Below are 17,135 nucleotides of genomic sequence, written 5' to 3'. Positions count from 1 at the left end.
CAAGTCCTCCAGGAGTGAGGTGGGCTCCCCTCAAACTCAGAACAATTTTTTGCTGTTTTTGTTTTTTGAGACAGGGTTTCTCTGTATAACAGTTCTTGCTGTCCTGAAACTCGCTTTATAGACCAGTCAGTCTGGCCTTGAACTCACAGAGATCTGCTTGCCTCTGCCTCCCGAGTACTGGGATAACAGGGATGCACCACCACCACTCCCTGGCCAGAACAAGTCAATTTGATCCCCCTTGTAGAAGCAAGTAAGATGGGATTATTGGCACCACAGAGGGACACAGAGAGGACATAGTTGTCTCTTGTCTTCTGGAGTGACTAGACTCCAGCAGATACACATTAGTTATTGACCTGAACCAAAGACCTAGAGTTGCCTGGGTTGGAGAAGAGAACTGGGAGAGAGCCGCCGCCTTCCCAGGGCCTCAGGCTGGCAGAACATGCTGGGAGTTCTCTTTTTCCCCTTGGCAGCATCCTGTTCTGCCCGAAGCCGGCTGGAAGCTGCCTAGGGGAGGGAACGCACGTGAGGGAAATCAGGGCGGAGAGGGTCAGGAACAGATGTGGGCACCAGGGGAAGTCATTTCAAAAAAGTAAATGAGGCTCCCACAGCTGGAGGGGCAGCCGAGGCCCTCCACTTCGCAAGGGATGGGGAGTTGGGGTGTGCGCGGTGTTTTGTTTTTCCCCTTTACGACACTTTTGGTTTTTGGTTTGTGGCGGGTCCTCTCTAAGTTGTGCCACCGCAGGACAGAGACGGTGGCAGTACCTGGCACACACGGAGCGCTCGCTGTAGACATGCTGAACAAATGTGTACGAATACAGGACAGTTGTGTCCGCCGCGCCCGGCACGTCGTGGGCACCCCTCTGCACATCTGTATAGCAAATGATGTGCCTCCGAGAGTGTGGGGGCTGAGCACGTGGAGCTCTGGAAAGCAGGACAGCGAAGGAGGAGGGTTTCTGAGACTACAAAAGCAACAGGAAGGCTGACTAGGGCTGGCGGCGCCCCGCGGGGGGCTCTGCCCGCGTGGCGCCTGTGCGCGTGGGGGCGCGGGGCACGTGCGCGTGTGCGCGTGGGGCGCGGGGTGTGTGTGCCCGCGCCGTGCCCCCCGCGTGCTACCGGGCGTGAGTCACCGCGGGGCTCGCCTTTATAACTGCCGCCAGGCTCGCGGCTCGGCAGAGCAGCCCGGCCACGCGTCCCCAACGTCCCCGATCGCGTGCCCCAACCGCCACCGTGTCCCCGGGGCGCCATGGGGGCCCCGCGCTGTGCCCCGCTACTGCTACTCCTGCTGCTGCCGCTGCTGCTCACGCCGCCCGCCGGGGATGCCGCGGTCATCACCGGGGTAAGCTGCCCGCGCACCTGTCGCTCCCGGATCGCCCCGGGACACCAGGCCCGGGGTGTGTAGGCACCGGGAAGGGTGTCTCCTGTGTGACATTCTCCTGGATCGTCCTTTGGGCCCTTGGGGACGTGTCTTGCTCCCAAGGCAGGGGACAGTAAGGCGCACCGTGGAATTAAACTGCCTCAGCAGTGCCTTCCCTACCTCTCCCTCCCGCACTCCTTGCGTTTGGTCTGCTGTTTGTTGTATTTAGTAGCTCAAAGAAGTTTCTTCCCCATTGAGAAAGTTCTTTTCCAGGGGCTAGAAACCCTCACCCCCAAATCTGACCGCCCTTCCTTAAATTGCAAAAGAGCAAGACGTACACCTCAAATTCCACAGCTCCCGGGTGGGCTTACCCTGTGAAGTCCCTTGGGCCGTAGCCATGTGTGAGCTTTGGAAAGCAACTGTGGGCTCTTCTTACTGGATTCTGGGGCAGCTGCTCTTTTATTTTTATGTTATTTCCCCCCCGCTTCTTCATCGTGAAGTTCTCCTTACATAAATTGTCAAGTCTGATTCCTGATACCTCACTCCCAGGGCTTGGCGATGGAGCAGGCTGTCATTAGACGTTGTTTAGACTCACAGAGTGCATCTCCATCGCGTTTAGAAATAGCCCGTTTCTTCAACTCTTTTTGTCTATCTAAAGAATGAGTTCACAGCATAACATTTCAGAAGTCTGTTTTCATAGCCCAGCAGAACCTTGGCTGTTGGCTGTTGTTTTACTCCTTAAAGGAAAAAAAAGTTGCAAGCATATTTTTTCCATGGATCTATTTATTTAAATCATTTGTAATATGTAAGAGTATGTTATTGGATTTTAATATAGATGTGTTTGGAACGATGACATACAGGCAATAAAATAACGTCACTTAAAAGAAGGGTCATCGTGTTGAATAAATGAAGATTGATGTTCTCTGTGTTTCCTAGGGTACAGCTTGCATTCTGAAAGCTCTGGGGGCTATGACAGCATTGAGTTATGTCCCATAGATATTTGGTTTTATGCCTTGTGGTACTTATTAGAGCAGAGATTCTTAAAACCACTTACATAGCTTCAACCACAGCCAGTTGGTGTGCGTGAACAAAAGTCTCTACAGTGTCTTTGTAACACATGCGAATGGAAACATGATTGGGTGGGTTTTCCCTCCTTCCCCTGCTGGTTCATTCTAAGTGTTTCCTAATCCTCTAAGCCCCAAGGTTCCTGGGCAGTGCAAGTGGGTTTTGTTCCATTCACAGGAGGACACTGTTTGCACGGCTCTGCAATGGGTTAAGAAGAATAAAGAGTACTAGGAAACAGCTGTCTAATTAAAAAGATATAAACTTATGCAATTCTCTGTAAATTTCCAACAACTGAAGCTTTTTGTTATGAAATGAAATTTTATCTCATTTCATGTTTATATGTTGGTGGGATTCGGGGTCGGGGGAAGTGGTGGTACAGTCATGTGGACTCTTGGGGTTGTTTTTTTTTTTTGTTGTTGTTGTTGTTGTTTAATTCAATGTTATGAATGAGTATTGGAAAATTTTTTCTCTAAAGCAACATAGCAGTGAAGTGAAGTTAGGTTCCCCTGGCAGAAACCATCTGGATTCAAATGAAAAATCAGTTATTTATCTAGATATACTGTATACAGGGTGATAAGCATCTAAGTGATTGATTGAATTTTAAAAGATTTTGGTCTGGCTTTTTTTATGGTCTTAGAAAGAGCTGCTGGGACCTTAGAAGTTAGAGTCTTGTACATCTGTTAAAACACCGGTTGAAACACCCACCTTAAGTTTTTACTACACACACACACAAGCACAGTCTTTGAACTTGATATCTCCATATAGATGTATTAAAACCATATTGCAGAAGATTGTTGAGTAGACCTAACATTTCAGGGCTATGATGGTCATGTTTGCATGATTTCTGGTGTCCAGACAAAAATTAAAAGGTGGGAATGTTTAAACATCATCCTATAACAAAAGAAGAAGAAAAGCCACCCAAAGTTAAAGTTGTGGTTTTAAGCCACTACTTATTTTGAACAACAAATGGATTGCTACACATTGCTAAAACAAAGCATCCCTTTTTTGTTGTTGTTGGCTCTAAGAAAGAGCTACAGTTCTTAAGATACATTTTCATGCAAATAAACGTGGGCTTCATTTATCTAGCACTGCATGGGAAGTCCTCCATGTTGATTCTTCGGCTGTATAGACTTGTAGTTTGTGTATGCGGGGCGGGGGGTGGGGGTGGGGGTGTACTTTGAGGAGTTACTGCTGCTGGTTCTATCTGTGCTGGCCTGTGCCTGTCCTCACCTGCTGGACCTTTGAGGCTAGTTTCCCACGTACACGTCTGCTGCTCCGAAGCCAGTCATTCCTTTCTGTGTGTCATTCACACGAAAGACTAGTGGGAAGGGGCAAAAGTCTTGGTCTGTCTCTTCCCACCCTTGGACAGTTCATATTTTGAAAGAGGAAATGGTGAAAATCAGGGTGCCCATGCAGGAAGCATCCAGTCTCACAAAGCACAGGGCAAATGTTTGAAAGAGAAAATGAGCGCTTCTAAATGTTACCTCGGTGCCTTCACAGGTCTGCACTGCTTTGTGCCTGATTTAGAGACTATTTCCATCTGTTTTTTAAAACTAGGCCCCCTACATTCAGCCGCTAATAGTCATCAAATCTTGTGATTTGATTTGCGTAGTTCCGAATGGCCGTGTATAGCACAGGGCTAGCCTAGACTCATTCTTCAATTTTAGCCATAAAGCACCAGAAGAAAGCCAAAGTGCTGTTCCCCCTCCTCTTTCCTTCTTAATCCTGGGTTTCGTCATGCAGGAGCTCTTTAGTCCGTGGAAACATTCTAATCAATGCTGACTGTAGGTGTGTACAAACAAATGGAGCTTATGGTTCTGTTTTATTAAAATCACCGCATAGGATACATGCTGGGTGAGGTGTTCACACACACATGTATGGGCATGTGTGTGGAAGGCAGGCATTAAGCACAGATGTTGTCCTCAGGTGCTATCCTCCTTATTTTTTGAGACGTTGTTTCTCACATGGCTCAGAATGCCCTAATTGGCTAGACTGGTTGGCCACCAAGCCCCGAGGATCTGCCTGCCTCCATCTTCCCAGAGGTGGGATTGCGAGCACGAGCCACCACGGCTGGCTTTACCTGTGGGCTCTGAGGATGGAACTCGTGTCCTCGGGCTTGGGTGGCAAGTACTTTACTGGCTGGGCGTTTGGATAGTTAAAGAGGACTTTCCCTGCTAAGTTTAGAGTTTCCCAGCCTGAGCCTTTCCCACTATCTATATTTATCTGTTGGTTTATTTCGTTCCAGGCTTGCGACAAGGACTCCCAGTGTGGAGGGGGCATGTGCTGCGCTGTCAGTATCTGGGTGAAGAGCATACGGATCTGCACACCCATGGGCCAAGTGGGAGACAGCTGCCACCCCCTGACTCGGAAAGTCAGTGTCTGCGCTGGGACTTCTGGTATACCCGCCTGCTGAGCGAGGCCTATGTGATGGAAGACTTGGGTAGTCCGCTTGACGTTGGAAGTCAGAGGACAAACCGGGGAGAGCGGGGGGAGGGGGGGGGAGAACACTGTTTCTCTTTTCTCTCCCCTTCCATCCCAGTCGCTGTTTCTGTACCATTGCTCCCCTGACATTCAAAATAACCCGTCAGCATAATTCCTAACCTGTCAGTGTACTTAGGTTTAAAACAGGCAAAGTAGATAGTTTACTGGAACAGGCTTTGTAAAAATCCAAGTAAAGAGTTCTTGAAAAGACTCCATACTTGACCAGCTGAGGGAGGAGTCAGTTAGCTTTGTGGGTTTTGTTTGTTGCGTTTTATTTTCAGACAATCGCCAATAACTAACTCACTTACTCTTGTATCTTAAATGTTCTATTTTGTTGGGTTTTGTTTGTTTGTTTGTTTGTTTGTTTGTTTTTGAGACAGCTTCTTGTGCAGTCTAGGTTGGCCTTGAGCTTCTGATTCTACTTTCTCCCCCAAAGTGCAGAGCTTATTGGTGTGTAGCACAGTGCCCAGCTAAAGTTTGGTATTCTAGACCTGTGAGATATGATTTTCATAACTTTGGAGATTTGTGACATCTAATTTTCTAACACCATTGTAGGGCAGCTCAATGGCACGGTAACCTAAAGAATTTTGGAAAGGTTATGGACCCTGAAAGGCAAGGCCACAGGCCTCTGAGGGTCAGCCATGGCTTAGAGGCTGTGTTCCTATGAACTGCAGATTCCCCAACTGGAGGGCCAGTGCATTTCTGTTACATCAGGAGGTAGATAGATGGAAGGTGACCAGACAGTGTGTAGAACTGTGTCACTATCCTTCACATGGAAAAAAAAAAATCAACACAGTGCAGTATCAGGCAAGGGGCAGCCCCTTCCTGCTGTCTCTCTTCTTCCTCATTGTGCCCATCAAGCACATTTGATCCAGAGGCAATGGTCCAGGGCAGGTGGCTTCCTGGAGGAGGACCCTATACACCTTTACAAAAGATGTAGCATATTTTCAAATCAAACAGAATTCTACTGCTTTCTTCCCCCGCCCCCCCCCATATGTCTTTGGGTTTGAAGCTATGATAGATAACAGTCATCTTCCCTATGGTTCCAGCTCTCCCAGATAACACTCTGTATTTTCACCCACTTAGAGTGAACATAAGGAGATGAACTTCGGTAGCCTGGCGGTGAGGGGCACCTCAGTGTGGGGACCCCAGAGTCTGGTTGCTTTCCTGTGGTTGCTTGCCTTGTGAAATGCTTCCTGTTACATTTGAGCTATTCTTCCTGTGGTCTGACAGTGCAAGATTCCACTGTCATTTTTTAAACATGACACACACCTCTTATTCCTGGACATTCTGAGATACAGAGGGTGTTACCGTTAGTCACCTGTCGAAACACCAGGCTTCTCAGGAGCAGGTGAGGCTGGCTCCGCTGCTTTGGGCACTGAATCAGGTTTCTTCTTTACACCTAGTGAGTCTTCTCTTGTGCACTGGAGCCATTGTCCCTAAGTAGCTTCCTGTTGCCTTATTGATCTGAGAATCACTTATAGAACATACCTAAAAAAATAAAACGTGGCCCTTTGGTCTTGACAGTGTCTACCTTCATGGGTCAGCTGGGATGAGCCATCCAGTCTGTATACACTGTTGTGTATGTCACCCTTACCCAGTATCTCACAACTGTACTGCACTTCTCGATTTGCCATGCACTCAATACGACATTAAGCCCAGGTGAGGTCACACACAGACAGCCTGCGAGACTATACACAGCAACCTTTCCATCTTCCTGACACCCCCTGGCCTGTGTGGCCTGGATTACTCCATTCCTCTACCCAAGTGAAATCAGATGTGGTCATCTGAGCATTTTTTTCCTGAACTGAAAGCCAAATGGCAGAGACAAGATGGCCACCAGGGTAAGCCCTAAAAGTACAGGTTTGTAATTTGCGCCATGTGTATATCCATGTGTACATGCTTCTTTGTTTGCCTAGGAATGTCCGCCATTGATGCTGGCTGCCTTCCTCACTCGGTGCCTGGCGTTTTACCTAAGTGCTGAGAATGTGAGCCTGCCTAGCTTGATAAGCGGCGTACGGTCGCAGCCTTCTCCCCAGGTCCTTCCATTTGTTTTGTTTTTCAAAGACAGCATTAGCAGGGTGACAGTGGCTCATGCCTTTAATCCCAGTACTTGGGAGGCAGAGGCAGGAGCATCTCTGAGTTCCAGGCCAGCCTGGTCTACCAGGACAGCCAAGGCCGGTCAACAGAATGTCTGCTTTGTTGGGCAGAAACTTGGCCCATAATTCCGGGCATCAATTCTTGTTTTCTCTACTTTTGAATTTGATGATTTAGTGTGTTAGTATTTCTAGTATTTCTTACTCCTCATTGGCATATCTCTTTTTCCTAGTGGGATTTATTAGTGTTCTTAATGATGGTATTTATTAAATTCTCTCTCTTCTGGGTATAAGATTCTCTCAAGCATCTTTTGTAATTTTGGTTTAGTGGCCATGAGTTCCCTTAATCTATTTTTACCACAGAAGGTACATACTTATCCCTTGTGAAGGACAGCCTTGCTGGGTACAACAATCTTGGTTGGTAGTTATTTTCATTCAGGACCTGAAATACATCATCCCATGCCTTCCTGCCATTTAGAATTCCTTCTGAGAAGTCTGCTGTTTGTCTAATGTATTTGCCTCTAAATGTTACTTGACATTTCCTTCTAGCAGATTTTAATATTCTTTTTGTCTTATACTTTTAACAGCTTAGCTATGCTATGTCATGGTGACATACTTCTGTGGTTATGTGTGTTTAAGGTTCTAAATGTGTCTTGTACCTGGATGTCTATTTGGGGTACTTTCTGCTGTTATTTTTCTGAGGAGGTTTTCCATGCCCCCAACCTGTAACTCTTCTTCCTCATGTGTGCCAATGATCTAAATATTTGAGTTTTTAAGAGTATCCCAGATTTATTGCATATTCTCTTTCTCTTCCTCCCTCCCTCACCCTCTCTCTCTTCCTCTCCCTCCCTCCCTTCTTTCCCTCCCTCCTCTCTCCCTCCTTCTTCTCTCTCTCTCTCTCTCTCTCTCTCTCTCTCTCTCTCTCTCTCTCTCTCTCACACACACACACACACACATATTTTGTTCTTTCTTTCTGAAACAATCGAAATGATGTATCTTCAAGCTTTGTCTTTTTTCTTCTGCTTGATCTAATACTACTGAGGCTGCCAAGTAATGTTTCTATCTGACCCTTAGAACATCTTGTTTCCTCCTCAACCCCTGTGTGTTCTCCTTCAGGTCCTGTGTTGGCCTTCCTTAATTCACTTGGCTGCCTGTGATTTTTCATTAATCTTGTATTTCTGTTGAAAATGGTTCATCTGCTGGGATGGGTATCTTTTGCGACATCATGTGACAGGCTCCTTAGTGGCTTCCTCTTGAAAGTGTGTCTTGGAAGGTCTCAGTCCTGGATTTTGATTGATCGGAGGCATGAATTCTCTCATTCTTATAATAATCTCCAAGGCTAATCTTCCGCCAAGGTTCTTCCTCACAAGACCCCAATATAGGCAAAAGCTAAAATTAGAAAGAGGCTAGCTGAGTGCTCCAGTGGGCAGGGCAGGGTGGGGCGGGGCCGGGGCAGGGACTATCTTGCTATTTTTGATATTTAAAAAGCAACCGAGTTTTGTTTCCATGATTAACTTGAAGTTCCTGCTTGCTGTAATGCTAATTCTGAATACAAGTGAGACCACCTTCTCCCACACCCCTGCTGGTGCCCCTGCCATTCCTCTTGATGGCAGGGCAAATAAAGAAACCTAGAAGTAACCATGGTTTTATAGTGAAGCCAAGTGGTAAACCGACAGAATTGCTCAAGACAAGATTCATGTCAGGTTCACCTTGCCCCATGGAGATGTTGCCATGAAATGTATTTCTAGAACTCAATTTTTATGACATTCTATATGCTTTTCTCCTATCCTGGAAAATTTGAAAGGTCATTTTGATGAGATATTTTCAGGGTCGGTGCTGAAGTTGGTAATCTTGGTGAAGAGTCAGTTAATGTAGTCTAGAAAAATGTAGTTCTTCTAGAATGTTCTCGGCTATGTTGTCCCCAAGATAAGTAAAGAAAAATGTTTCTATAAATATGCCCTGATGAACATTACAGTACATTTTTTCATTTCTACTCAAATTCAGTGATGGTTTCTTAGTAATTTGTAAAAATATAGATCCTTTATGGAAAAATTCTTTCTCTTACTTCTTGTTGGCATAGTCAATAGCCCCCAAATCTGACTCTTGAATGAAAAGAGCGATATTTGAGATGAAGCCAGAGCCATAGGTGGAGACCGGCGGTTCTGAGGTCAAGTCCCTTCTTTATCTAAGTACATCCATTGACTTGTAGACTTACAGTTGGTGTTAGACTATCATTTTAAAAGTTCAGAGGTTTTTATTTTATATTTGATAATTCAAAGTGGAATAAAACAGTGGGACTTGATTGCACATGGCTATAATCTCAGCACTTGGGGCCCCGAGGCAGGTGGATCCCAGGTTCAAGGTCAGCCTAGGTTAGGGAGTGAGTCCCTAGGGCAGTAGCTGAGGGTTAGAGCAAGTTCCTCATGTAACCAAGGACCTGAGTTCAATCACAAGCACCGCCCAAAGCAAAATAAACAAGGAAGCAAAGAGCTCAAAACATTGCTTTACCTGGAGAAAGCACATTTTATAGGAAACAATGGTTTTAACTGGTGTCATTTTTAACGCTTTGAGTGACTCATGAAATCATGTCTTTAGAAAACACTGTTTTAAAAACACACTATTTCGATTTCTAGTAAATTAAACATTGTGGTTTTCACTAGATTGTGGACTTCATAATTTGAAAAACAAGAGTACTAAACAGGAGGATTTCTATGCCAGGTTTTCTATTCGATTTGATGAATATAATTAATACTTGATTTTTTTTTATTTTTTACTGTTTTACTATTTGTTTTTTATTTATTAATTTAAAGAGCTGTTCTGATCTCATCTTTTAAGTTTGTTCCACCCTCTGGTTTGCTTGTACTGGAACTAAACACAGAGCCTTGTCCATGCTAGGCAAGTGCTTTCCCACTGAGCCGCACGCCCAGCTCCAGTCTGCTCTGTATGTGTGTCTCTGTTATATGTTTGCATAGGCGCGTGTGTGTGTGTGTGTGTGTGTGTGTGTGTGTGTGTGTGTGTGTCTGTCTGTCTGTCTGTGTGTGCGCGCACGCGTGTTGAGGAGAGGGGTCAATGTTGCTGTCTTCCTCATTAAATTTGCACCTCATTGTTTGAGACAGGGCTGTCCTTGAACCTGGAGCTCAGGGTCGAGCTGGGCTGGCTGGCAGGTGTTTGTCAATCATGCAGCTGTCTCCAGCGTTTCAGCGCTGGGGTTACAGACACACACTGTGCCTGGCTTTCATGTGGATGCTGGGGTGAGAACTCAGGTCCTTACGAAAGCACTTAATTGACTGAGCCATTTCCCCGCCCCCACCCACTTTTATGTACACATTTTAACGAAATGTTCTTCCTTTCCTTTTTCTTTTCTCTCCTCCTCCCTCTCTCTCCATTTCTGTCTTTATTTCTCTTTCATTTCTCAATGGTCTCTCACAATGTAGAACTTATAACCTCCTACCTCCTGAATATTGAGATTATAGTACAGGTGTGCATCACCACACCCAGCTACAATTTTTAATATTTCACTTTAAAACTTGGCCTGTGCATTACCCTTTTCTGAAAGAAAAAAAATGCAATTTAAGTCTTGCTAAAAAAAGTTTTGGAAGTTGTCAAACTTTATTAGGGATTCCTGTTTGGAAGCCAGGGTATGACGGAAGCCTGTCAACATAACTTAAGGATGTGCTCTTGTCGAAGACCGTAAGTGTATTTGCTAATGTTGAACAGTTGGAGTAGGACCAAAAGGTAACTAACGTGACTTAACAGTTGGATGGTTGGAGAGAAGCGTGATTTCCTCAATTCTTCCTCCTGTGGCCCTCAGGAGTCACTGGTGCAGTCACCTCTTGGAGCAGCATCTGAGCCGTGGCTGCAGGCTCAGTTGGCAGTGTCCCGGGGCAGAAATACACTGCAGTTTCACTCAGGGCTCTCAGTCTTCACCCTGTACCTGGTTTCTCCAGATGGTGGCATCTCGCAAAACTGGAGGACACTCAGTAACAGGCAATCATGCAGTCAGAATAGAAAGCAGTTCCATTCACTATGGAGCCATGTCCCTTCCTTCCTTCCTTCCTTCCTTCCTTCCTTCCTTCCTTCCTTCCTTCCTTCCTTCCTTCCTTCCTTCCTCCCTCCCTCCCTCCCTCCCTCCCTCCCTCCCTCCCTCCCTCCCTTTCTCCCTTCTTTCTTTCTCTGTGTGTGTGTGTGTGTGTGTGTGTTTGTGTGTGTGTTTGTGTGTGTGTGTGTGTGTGTGTGTGTCACTGTGACTGGAGACTGAAGGCAGGACCTCACCCCTTAGGTAAGCACTCTGCCACTGAGCTATATACTCAGCCCCACATTTTCTTTTCACTTTGAAATAGGGTCTCATTACGTGGTCCAAGCTGGCCTTGAACTCACCATCCTCCTGCCCCCAGTCCCCTAGGGGCAGGATTTTACAGGTCTATGCTTCAGTTTTCCCTTTAAAAGTACCACAAGCAAGTTAGAACCATGCTCTTTCTGTCTTGGTGAGTTAAGAATTTGCTGTTTGGAATTGTAGGCTGTAAGAAGTTGGTCCTCCATGGATGCTAAAGCAAGCTACCACGTTTGGGACTAGTAGCTAGAATGTGGATCGATGTAAACATTTCTTCACTCCAGGGATACCCGTTTGCTCTATTTCCTGAGGCTTCTGAACCTAGAAGTGAATGGGCCCAGGGAGAAGCAGGCAAGAGTCTGCCGAATGGATGATTTCAGGACTCATGCTGCTTGCCACTAGGGACTTCCAAAAAGAAAGGGAGAAAGAAAAGTGCTGTGAGCTTGGACTGCTTGAAAATGATGCTTGGAAGGAGAGATGCAGAATGGGTCTTGGTTTGCATGAGAAAAGGCAAGCACCAAGATGAGGGGCCCTGAAGTTCATAGGGGCGGGTCTGGATTGCTGTTCATGCAAAGGGCCTTTCCTTCTGGTTCACTGTTGTATCCTTCAATACCTAGAATAGGGGCTGGAGACAGTAGGTAGCATATCAACTTGAAACCCGCTTGCTGGATCCTGTGCATAACCCTTTGATGGGAAGATTATTTTACACTTGCCTGGGACAAGCACAATGCCTTGAGTATTGCTGCTGGCTGCTAGTTATTAGCTTTGCTACCATGTACCTTTTGAGCTAGCTTACTGTTTACTGAGAGAGCCATCCTGGATATTTAGAAATGTAGTAATATTTCTAGCACCTACACACACACACATACATACACACACACACACACACACACACACACACACACACACACACACACACACACACACCAATCCCAGCTGTGACAGATACAGCTGGCTGAGTATTGCTGTGTGGACAGAATCATCCCTGGTAATTGAGAGCCACTGGTCCATATCGGACGCTAAGGCTTGGCTTGGAGAAGTCTTACAAAAACTCAGAGTCAGAATGGATTGCAAAGATCTCTGGTGGTCACATCCCACACTACCTAGTTGTCATTGTCTAAGCTGGCCCAGCTATACTCAGCTGTTGGGTGTGTCCTGAGTGGTAGCCACTTCCCCCATTCCCCCCCCCCCCCCCCCGCCCCCTGCCCCTCCCCCCCCACCCACCCCCAGCCACGCACCTTTGCCTTATCCCAGCAGCCTTGACTCCCACAGTGGCAGAACCATTCTGAGCACACCATCTGCCCGAGCCCTACCGGCGGTGTGGTTGTGGCTGTGTATAGATGCCATGTTTGGCCCCTTGGAAATAACCACTCATCCAAAAGGCAAAAGGCACCATGGGAGCCTGGCCGTGTGTCCTGCTCTGCCTGGCGAACACACCACAAGTCCTGCCCTCTGTTGCTTCCCTTCGTGTTTATTGACGTCAATCATCTCCCTGACCCATCCAGAGCCATGTTGCAAATGGGAGGCAGGAAAGAAGAAGGGCGAAGAGAAGAAAAAAGAAAAGGGAGGTAAGAAGACTGAGAGAGAGAGCATGGCCTCGCCGAGGGATACACCCAGGACTCCTGGTTTTTGCTCTGTACATGAGCACCCTCTCGCCCTCTCAGGTCAACCCAGGAGTAAGGTTGAATGGTTCTGCCACTGTCTGAAGACAGCCTTTTGCCTTTTTTTTTTTTTTTTAATCCATAAAGAAATATATTTGGAAAACATCTGGGTAACTGGTGTGGGGTAGCTTCTTTTGATAGGATAGACCAGAAATACATAGAAGGACAGCTAATAAAACATTTGAGTTGGAAACAGGGTTCACATTCTGTCTCTGTCTCTGTCTCTCTCTCCAGGGTCTTCCCCCAGGCTATTCTCCCATTCGTGATTCTCCTTTTCAGCATCCTGAGTGCTGCTGTTACAGGACTGAACCACCCAACCAGACCAGGGTGTTAACTGAGCTCGAGACCTATGGGGTCGGGCGGTTTTCCCGTCTCTCCTTGTTCTAGAACTTTGGAAAGCATACATATTGTGAGTGCTAGCTGTCGGTTGACCTGCCTCAATCCAGTGCCACTGGTGGCTTGTACAGGGATTGTGGAGTGGCTTTGGGCATGAAGCAGGCCTTCCCTTCCGAGTCAGGCTGAGAGCCTCTGGGTGCAGTAGTTCTTCAAATTGATTTCGCTCTAGACATCCTCAGTGATTTAACTTTGGCAGCTGTGTGTGAATGTGTGAATTTCCATATTCCTGCCTGGCTATGGATTCATTCTTGTGCATTGGATCCATGTGGTCATGCCTAGGCTTGCCTTTCTTTGTGGAATTTACATAGCAAGACACTTTAAAACAAGAACAAAACGGAGGGCTAGAGTGATGGCCGATTCAGTACCATGCTTGCCACAAAAGCATGAAGACCTGAGTTCTAGCCCCCAAAACCTCAGTACAAAAGCCAAGGGCAGCGCTGAGCTTCTGAAATCCCAGCACTGAGGAGGAAAAGGCAAGTGGATCCTGGAGCTCAGTGGATCCTGGAGCTCAGTGGATCCTGGGACTCAGTGGCTCCTGGGGCTCAGTGGCCAGCCAGCCTATTGGAATTGGCCAGCTCCAGTTTTATTAAGAGACCCTGACGCAAAATGGAAAAGATTGAAAAAGGAAGGCATTCAACATCCACCTCAGCCCTCCACATGGACCCTGCATAAATTTTCATGAACATGTGTGTATGCACAACACACAACACACACACACACACACACACACACCACCACCACCACCACCACCACCACCACCACCACCACCAAAGTGAAAACATGCAGAAGGCAAAAAGACTTGGTATTTCTGGTCCATCTATAACCAAGCCTTCAGCTCCAGATGTGTGAACTTGGGCTGTTTGCTCATCTCTGCACTTCCATCTCTCATGTGCAAAACAGGTGTGAGTCTGTATTTGAAATCTTCACATGCTGATGGCAGGGACGGGAAATACGATGTGTATGTAAAGACCTCTGTGTGTTGCCTATTGCGCATTTAGTAACACACATTAGGATCCAAGGATCCACAGAAAGGCTTCATTTGTTTTTATTTTTATTTTTGTCAGAGTGATGGGCAGATGTCTCAGTTGGTAAGAGTGCTTGTTCTGCAATCGCAAAGATCCTAGATCAAATCCCAATGTGCACATAAAAAGCCAAGTATGGTGGGTGCTCAGTGCCTGTGACCCCAACACTGGGGGGCGGGGGGTAGAGATGGATGTACCTCAGGACCTGACTGGCCTGCCAGCCTAGTTGAAACAGCAAGCTTATCTTCAGCAAGCATGTTACTGAATTTAAATATATATATATTTCACTAAATAAATAAACAGGTAAATTGAAAAATCAAACTTTTCTGACTCGGTCCCCTTTTCTCTTTTAGGTTCCATTTTGGGGGCGGAGAATGCATCACACTTGTCCTTGCCTGCCAGGCTTGGCGTGTTTACGGACTTCTTTCAACCGGTTTATTTGTTTGGCCCGGAAGTGATCCCTCTGAAGTAGGAACTTGAAGTGTGACCCTCCGCTGCACAATGTCTGTCAAGTCTTGCTTGTGATTGCGTCGTCACACAAAGAACACGCCAGGAAGAAATGCTCTCGCTTCCTCAACTCTCCAAGTAACATTTTGAAGTGACTTTTTTTTTTTCTGTTTGAAGGAGAGTTTTGATTTTTGGATAGACTTATAAAGGGCAAAGCATTCTGGAATGGCTTCTCATTTCCCTGTTTATGTTTTGGCTTGACATTTTTGAATGCCAATAACAACCACTTTCACAAATAGGAGAATAAGAGTAGGTATTTTGCTGCAGAAACTATTTTTTTTGTGTGTGTGTCCTTTGCAAACTGTCTGCCCATCCTGCCCTGTGCACAGATACTCCCTCCCTCCTTCCCTCCCTCTTCAAAGACTCCCATGGTCCTCACTTTAGCCTAGTATTTTGAAGTGGGGTCTCTACAACCCTAGCCTACTGGCAGAGCCACTGCGGAGGCCTAAACAGCTAGCTCTAGACTTATTTGGTGGCAAGAAGATGCATTTGAACCAGACACTCTAGACAGCTCATTGGGAGTGGAAATTGGGAGTGCTTCTGGAACTTTCCTGTACCCATCTAGCCCAGCGGCTTTCAGTTGTACTGTTTAACTGGTGGTAAGACAAAGCTAATGGACACTGAAGGAATGTGGTTCATTTTTCTAGGTTTGTTTGAGTGAAAGGCGTTTTCTCCCCAATGGAATATTACATTTCTTTTTTCATTTTTTTTACTTGAAGCTCTTTTTTATTTTTAATCTTCTTCTTGGAGACATTCTAAAGAATGCCACTTGAGGAGGAAGCATTGGTTTTCATCTGGTTCGACAGGAGTCATCATTTAAAAATCGGTGTTAAGTTATAATTTAAACTTTTATTTGTAACCCAAAGGTCTATTGTAATGGATTTCCTGATATCTTGCCATTTGTACTGGTATCAATATTTCTATGTAAAAAATTCTGTATCAGAATAATGACAATACTGTATATCCTTTGATTTATTTTGATATTATATCCTTATTTTTGTGACGGTTGTCAACAGTTTTTATTACAAGCAGATTTCTATATAGCCCTCGTCCTAAAGTGGGCAGACACCCCAGAGCTGGTGAACTCACCCTAACACTGCGTGGATTTTCATTTCATTCAGGAGAGTTGTGTTTGTGTGAATTTCAGGGCAGCACAAAAATGAATAAATAAACCATGTGTACCCATCAAAAAGGCTTTGGAGAGTGAAGGAAAAAGTGACACCCAGAAGTGACTGTTAGCCAGGATCCCCCTGCAGGTTTGCCCTGCAAAACCTGATGGAGTGTGCATGATGCACGGGCTAGGCTCTCGCAGTGCCAGTGTGTTCTGGCCTTGAACAACTCCCTAAATGTTGTCAGTCCATACTGCATCACAAATAAACAACATCTGAAACCTTAAGTTTAACTGACTACACATTTGCCCACGCCCACCCACCACCTGTTCCCCCGAAGTCGATAGCGGTTGTCCATTCCGTGGTGATTGGCTCAGCTAGGGCTTACACAGGTATGTTGGATATAATTTATCCCTCAGGCTAACATGTGGCACAGTTGTGTGGGATCTGGGTGCACTAGTCACCATAGCTTCTAAGAGAAGTGTTTTCCATTCACTTTCCACTGAAGGAAACATCCTTAGCAAGTCGATTGAAAGCAAAATAAAAATCACTTGAACAAGGGGAATTGTGGGAAAGAAATGGGCATGTCAGCAATTTGGCTAACGTTATTTTCACATAGCGTTCAAGACATTTTCCAGCAAGTGGCAAAATGTAATTTTGATTTTTTACCAGTTAAAATCTGAGACTACCCTTTATACAATCTTGCTCTTACACTTATCAATCCAGTTCAAAAGGCTCGTACCTAAAGGGACAGATGGCGTCTCAGGTGCCCAACCCAGAGGACCAAAATGTATAGAAAGTAAACAGCTGAGTTGGGTCCTCATTAGCACCCCAGAGCCTTGCTGTCTGCCCTCCCTCTCTTTGCTTGTTACTTTCATTGTGTCTAGAGTCACACACTACTTGGAGATTATTTTGTTAATTGCCATCAAAACCAACACCTTTCCAATCACTGTCTCACAAACCTTGTCATCTCGTTTCTCAGAAGGTAAATATTCTCTTAAATATTGCTAGTGTGTGTGTGTGTGAGAGAGAGAGAGAGAGAGTGTGTGTGCATGAGGAAGGGGAGGGGGAAAGGGGAGTGTGCCAAGGCACACCTGTGGAGGTCAGAGACAAT

The 17,135-nt window shown here is 45.9% G+C and overlaps 1 protein-coding gene across 2 annotated transcripts; it reads left to right on the top strand.

Annotated features, from left to right (window-relative positions):
* The first annotated feature begins 1,069 nt into the window (after positions 1-1,069).
* Prok2 (prokineticin 2) lies at positions 1,070-16,104 on the top strand. Of its 2 annotated transcripts, none has more exons than XM_006972586.4 (3): positions 1,070-1,336; positions 4,665-4,790; positions 14,759-16,104. In XM_006972586.4, exons 1-3 carry the CDS (start codon positions 1,244-1,246, stop codon positions 14,861-14,863), a joined length of 324 nt encoding a protein of 107 aa, XP_006972648.1. In that variant the 5' UTR covers positions 1,070-1,243; the 3' UTR covers positions 14,864-16,104. The 2 variants fall into 2 exon arrangements, with proteins under 2 accessions (XP_006972648.1, XP_042129651.1); XM_042273717.2 differs by having other exon boundaries at positions 1,133-1,336; positions 4,665-4,815.
* Positions 16,105-17,135: the final 1,031 nt, after the last annotated feature.

Source organism: Peromyscus maniculatus, chromosome 3 (genome assembly GCF_049852395.1).
Source record: "Peromyscus maniculatus bairdii isolate BWxNUB_F1_BW_parent chromosome 3, HU_Pman_BW_mat_3.1, whole genome shotgun sequence".
Lineage (NCBI taxonomy): Eukaryota > Metazoa > Chordata > Mammalia > Rodentia > Cricetidae > Peromyscus > Peromyscus maniculatus.
This window is presented reverse-complemented; position numbering and strand designations above follow the sequence as displayed.